At 44.2% G+C, this 6,367-nt stretch overlaps 1 protein-coding gene across 3 annotated transcripts in view; it reads left to right on the top strand.

Annotated features, from left to right (window-relative positions):
- The window catches only part of CLU (clusterin), a 36,226-nt gene extending 30,966 nt beyond the window's left edge, over positions 1–5,260 (top strand). For all 3 annotated transcript variants that reach the window (XM_058164731.1, XM_058164732.1, XM_058164733.1), the window contains exons 7-9: positions 1,597–1,820; positions 2,884–3,059; positions 5,008–5,260. In XM_058164731.1, the coding sequence (XP_058020714.1) occupies positions 1,597–1,820; positions 2,884–3,059; positions 5,008–5,014 (407 nt within the window). In that variant the 3' untranslated portion in view covers positions 5,015–5,260. The remainder of the gene's footprint in view (positions 1–1,596; positions 1,821–2,883; positions 3,060–5,007) is intronic.
- Positions 5,261–6,367: the final 1,107 nt, after the last annotated feature.

The following is a 6,367-nucleotide window of genomic DNA, read 5'->3' on the forward strand; positions in this document are numbered from 1 at the left end:
CCATTATTATGTCCGGGTGGGTGGGCCAACCTCCCACTGCTTTCACAAGAACCGGGAGCAACCCACCCCCACCCTGAATTAATAATAATAATAATAATAATAATAATAATAATAATAATAATAATAATAATAATAATAATAATAATAATAATTTAATTTGTATACCGCCCTTCTCCCGAAGGACTCAGGGCGGTGCACAGCCAGAATAAAAATACAAAGAAAAACAATACATATAATATTAAGAACACCCCTTAAAAAACTTATTCAATTGGCCGAAAATTTAGAATATAATAACACCCTATAAAAAATTTACAAAAATTTAAAACCCATAAAAACAAATTAAAATTTTTAAAATCAAGCCAGTCCAGCTAAATGGAATAAATAGGTTTTAAGTTCGCAGCGAAAGGTCCGAAGGTCGGCTAGTTGACGAAGTCCAGGGGGACGTTCGTTCCACAGGGTAGGAGTCCCCACAGAGAAGGCCCTCCCCCTGGGGGCCGCCAGTCGACATTGTCTGGCTGATGGCACCCTAAGGAGTCCCTCTCTGTGAGAACGCACCGGTCGCTGGGAGATAGAAGATGGCAGTAGACGGTCCCGTAAATATCCTGGTCCTAAGCCATGGAGCGCTTTAAAGGTGGTCACCAATACCTTGAAGCGCACCCGGAAGACAACAGGCAGCCAGTGCAGTCTGCGCAGGATGGGTGTTACATGGGAGCTCCGAACCGCTCCCTCTATCACCCGCGCAGCTGCATTCTGGACTAACTGGAGTCTCCAGGTGCTCTTCAAGGGGAGCCCCATGTAGAGAACATTGCAATAGTCCAAGCAAGAAGTTACGAGAGCATGAGTAACCGTGCATAGGGCATCCCGGTCCAGGAAGGGGCGCAACTGGCGAATCAGGTGAACCTGATAAAAAGCTCTCCTGGAGACGGTCGTCAAATGATCTTCGAAAGACAACCGTCCATCCAGGAGAACGCCCAAGTTGCGCACCCTTTCCATAGGGGCCAATGACTCGCCCCCAACAGTCAGCCGCGGCTGCAGCTGACTGTACCGGGGTGCCGGCATCCACAGCCACTCCGTCTTGGAGGGATTAAGCTTGAGCCTGTTCCTCCCCATCCAGACCCGTACGGCTTCCAGACACCGGGACAGTACTTCGACAGCTTCATTGGGGTGGCCTGGGGTGGAAAAGTACAGCTGTGTATCATCAGCGTACAGTTAGTATCTCACCTCAAAACCACTGATGATCTCACCCAGTGGCTTCATATAGATGTTGAACAGGAGAGGCGAGAGAATTGATCCCTGCGGCACTCCACACATGAGGTACCCCACACAATTATGGTGACCTTATGAAATATTTGCAAGTGTCACAGCAGGGGAAGCACGTAACCAACCAGCCTTGACCGACCTTAAGAAGCTAAGCTAGAACAGGCCTTCTTTGTCCTTGAATGGTAGAACACCTGAAGATCCCAGAATCGAGAAGTCAGCAAAACATCCTGGAAGAAGGCAGTGGCAAAAACCACTTCTGTACCATTTCTGAAACCCCCTCTATGGCCTGTTCCATCAGGAAGTCTTTTGTTCTCCATCTTCTTTAAATCCATACAGATTGCTCCCAGACGGATCCTGGTCAGAGAAAAATGAAGGAACGCTTTGAAGATGCTCTGCGATTGGCTGAACGATTTACCCGGAGATACGATGAAATCCTCAAGGCTTTCCAGGAAGAAATGCTCAACACCACAGCCATCCTGGACCAGCTCAACCGACAGTTTGGTTGGGTATCTCAGCTAGCCAATCGCACTCGGAATGACAGGCTTCTGAAGGTTATCATGGTAGGTTATCGACTGCATTTCCCTCTCTTGCTTAATTTGATTACTATAATTTAGCTCCTTCATTGGTTTTGTGAAGTCCATTATCAGAGGTGGATTCACTTACCTTCCCTATCAGTTCGCAAATTTGAGCCTTCCACACATTGCTTGGCCTTCCGTGCATGTTCTTTGCTTGCGCGTCCGCCTCCCATGCATGCGCCTGGCCTCAAAAATGTGGCAAAATAGAACGTCATTGTGTCCAGGTGGGCGGGTGGGGCCTACCGCAATTGCCGCTATCGGTTTGCCTGAACCCGACAGAACCGGCTGTCCATTATGCTATCAAGTAGGCAAATAGCTGGGTGCACATAAACTAAGCTACAAACTTTTTAACTAAAGTTAACGTGTGAATGTAGCCACTAAGTCTTCAACCTGCACGTTTAAGCATATTTGTTTACATACATTAGTGTGATGCTTATTTGCCAATCCTAGGTAGCTTCCAATAGCATTGTAAAAACATCGGTAAGTTAGTATCATACAGCATCCCAACTCTTCCCCCTTCTGAGAAGTTCCCTCCCATTATACGATAGCTTCTTTTACGCTGAAGGTTTGCCGGAAGAGAGTACAGCACCAAAATGGCAGCAGGGAGGAGGAGGAAGAGGCCATCCTAGTGTCAGAGATGGAGGACAGGATATGCCAGAATAGGAACTACTACTGAGAAAGCTTGCTCCTGAGCATCCTCCCGTCTCCCCCTTGGGGGTATTCTCAGTGTACACCTTTGGACAATGTGTAGCAAATGGGAAGCTTCTATCTGCTTGGATATATTATTTCATTGGGTGTAGAGAGGGACATCTTGGATTGCAAGATTGTTTTTAAGAACTGCTGACTTACCCAAAGAAGCTCAGGAATTCTGCTTGAAGAAAAAGAGAGGAATTGGATTTATCTCTCTCTCTCTCTCTGCTTGTTCTGTTTAGTGTTCATAGGCTGGTGTGGGTGGCTGGTGGAAGACAACACTTCTCCCCCCCCATTAGAAACAATTATCTTTTTGATAGCTTCAGGCACTGCTAATGCTTGGTCCTCTTCTTTTCAGGTGAAATCTTCCAGTCCAGAAGACACATCCCAAACTCCTGGCACTCAAGTGACTGTCCAGCTCTTTGATTCTGAGCCCTTCTCCTTGACTGTGCCAGGAAGTGTTCCTTTGGATGATGACACATTCATGGATATAGTGGCCAGGGATGCCCTGCGTGATTTCAAGGACAATAAAGTGTAAGTGTGGAGCTGGGGAGATGGAGTCAGAGTTAGGATAGTCTCTTGAGCTCAGCTAGATGGGAAACGACCGCATTCATTTAAGATCATTGTATAGTTTCTTTTATGGCTGGTTTTATATAAAGTGGTTGCTCCACCAGATGCTCCACAAAACATTCTTCTAATGCTTTATCTTACCTTTATCTCTAAGGAGTAATCAAAGGTCAGGCACATTTTCTGTGAGGGACAAATGGAAACAAGAAGATTGAAATCTCCCATAGTTGCTTTTGTCCATACAGTACTTTAGAGGGATGTGATGGCTCAGTGACTAAGACGCTGAGCTTGTCGATCAAAAGATCGGCAGTTCAGCGGTATGAATCCCTAGGGCCGCATAACGGGGTGAGCTGCCGTTACTTGTCCCAGCTTCTGCCAACCTAGTAGTTTGAAAGCACATAAAAAATGCAAGTAGAAAAATAGGGACCACCTTTGGTGGGAAGGTAACAGTGTTCCATGCACCTCTGGCATTTAGTCATGCCAGGGCGTATGACCATGGAGATGTCTTCGGACAGCGCTGGCTCTTCGGCTTTGAAACGGAGATGAGCACCGCCCCCTAGAGTCAGGAACGACTAGCATATATGTGTGAGGGGAACCTTTACCTTTTACCTTTATACAGTACTTTAAAGTTTTATTTAAATATCTATGGAAATTCTCAGTTATCCAGGTCATGATTGTCCCAAAGGTGCTTTTTCAAGAGGCAACTGGACTTTCTGCTTTTTCTTTGAAGAAGCTTCTTGGATGAGAAGTGAAACATCTTCAAAGAAAAACCAGAAAGTCCAGTTGCCTCTTGAAAAAGCACCTTTGGGACATTTAATTTAAATACCTGCCATCAATGGCCAATTGAGAATTGGAGCTCTGATAGATCTTGGGGTCATAAGACCATGAAAATCTATAGTATCCTAAAATATCATTAATTTGAAGGAAATCAATAGGAAGCACATGGACATGCTTTTGGATAAAGATGTTTTTAAGAAAACAACATCAGAGTCTATAAGAACCAAAGATCAGTCCCAGCCTCCTCTTTCTCAATGTTCAACTTGCAGATTTTGTGATAATGAGATATATACTTACTTTTTACCCATGAAGACTAAATATGTGTGCATTTGGGCATGAGGCAAAGAAACAATATTTCTAAATCTCCAAAATGATTGTTTGGGGAGGGAGACTCTAGATCAGGGGTGTCCAAACTTGGTCCCTTTAAGACTTTTGGACTTCAACTCCCAGAGTTCCTCAGCCAGCTTTGCTGGCTGAGGGACTCTGGGAGTTGAAGTCCAAAAGTCTTAAAGGGACCAAGTTTGGGCACCCCTGATCTAGATTAATACAAAGTGGCAGCGAATCTCCTGTGCTATACAGGTAGTCCTCAGTTAACAACTACAATTGGGACACAATTTTTAAATGAATCACGTGGCTGCAGCAACTTACAATGTCAGTTCAGCTGGGGTTGTTAAATGAATTACCTGTGATCATTAAGCACAACATCAGGGGACTGCAACTTGCATTTTGCTACTGGTTTCTCCATTGACTTTGCTTTTTGGAAGTTGGCTGTGAAGCTCGTAAATATTGATCTTCAGGGATGTTACAACAACTGAAAGTTTGAAGACCAATGGTAAAATTACTTTTTCGGTGCCATCATAAGCTTGAACAATCACTAGGCAGGGCAGTCATTAACTGAGAACTATTTGTATAGGATAAGTGTTGAAGCGAGCAGTAACTGTGGGGGTGCCATTTTACACACACACACACACACACACACACACACACACACACACACACACACACACACACTTAATACTTATAAGTCTCCATACTTTGTCTCACACTGTTATTTGATGGTCTGTCCTAGCATTACGAAATTCCTTTTGGTTCTAGAATCATATATTCTTTTTTCTTTTTTCTCCCTTTTATCCAACAGAGAATAACCCTGCCTGCATTCTGGATCTCAGGCCATGACAAGGGAGAGTGAGAGGAGCCATAGCCCTTTTGGCCTCCCCGCCTTTCCGCCTCAGTGCTCTCACAGCGCCACACGGGAGCTTCGCCCACCAAGCCCCACCTATCCGCCTTTGTAGTTTACACTGTATTGCCTGCCCTATTTTTGCTGCTGGGTCATTACAGATGCACAAAATGAAATAAAAGGTTCTAGGCCCAATGCTTGGAAAAAAAAATGCTCTGTGGATTGAGTGAGAGAAGAAATGGGGTATGGAAGTTGGGGAGAAGGGCTGAATGATGGCACAAAGAAGTTTCATGCACCCAGGCCAATGGGTTCCGAGGGTGAACCATATGAAAACGGTTGGTCAGGATATCTGAGACAAAAGCCCATTGTCTGCTAATCCCCTTCCCCATCTTGTCCATAGCCATTTGAGAGAAAAACACTGTGACACAATGTAGAGCTTTGTATTCCTTCTTCCTCCTTGCTAATTATCCCAGCACTGCCTTCAAAACACACTGACTAGCTTAATTGTGACCAGGCAGTTCAAGCTTCTGCAGCATTACAAGGTCTTTGAGGAATTGTCTAGCATAAACTCACATGACTGCAAGAATGCCTCCAGTAACTTCAGGGGAGCCTTGGGGAACTCCAGTTTCATTTGTTCCTGGAATACCAATGGGTGCTTGTCATATAGCCCTAAGAATAGTTGGAGGCATAGGGGTCCCCAGCAATAATGTCAAAATGCAGATGTTGTAACATCACACAAAAGTCACAATTATGAAATGACAACGGAACTTCTGCAAGCACATAAGTTGTATCATGTGTGTCATGACACACGTGTCCTTTCCCTGGCTGTTCTTGCAGCTAGTTTTCTGTGCTTAGATGTAGGTGGATCTGTAAACAGGTTCTAGAAAAAGATGTTTATGTTGAGTGGTTTGTACTGGAAGGATTTTTGTAAAAAACGAATGGTCAAAAAGTATTTACCACTGAGTTACAATTAATGAGGTTTAGATGTCAGGTTTTTTTCCTTTTGTTCTAGCTCCAAGTGATAATTGTCTCATGCAATGTTAGAATGTTTATTGTCAGCAGGCATGGACATTGGGAACAACTTAAATGCTACTGTCCTCTACTTTCTGCATTTATTATCCCCCCCATCCTTTCTTCCAATCACGTAGGAAGGAAGCTCTGCACAGCATCTCACCCAATAGATGAAATAAGATATAGTCTGCTGAAGTATAAATCTAATGGGTTTAAAGAATTGTCTAGTGGAGAGAATTGCTCCAGGTTCTCTCTAATTGGATTAAAACTCATTTGCAAATCAAGTGTTCATAAACCCCTAAAAAGATGT

The sequence above is a fragment of the Ahaetulla prasina genome, chromosome 1 (assembly GCF_028640845.1).
Source record: "Ahaetulla prasina isolate Xishuangbanna chromosome 1, ASM2864084v1, whole genome shotgun sequence".
NCBI classification, from domain to species: Eukaryota; Metazoa; Chordata; class Lepidosauria; order Squamata; family Colubridae; genus Ahaetulla; species Ahaetulla prasina.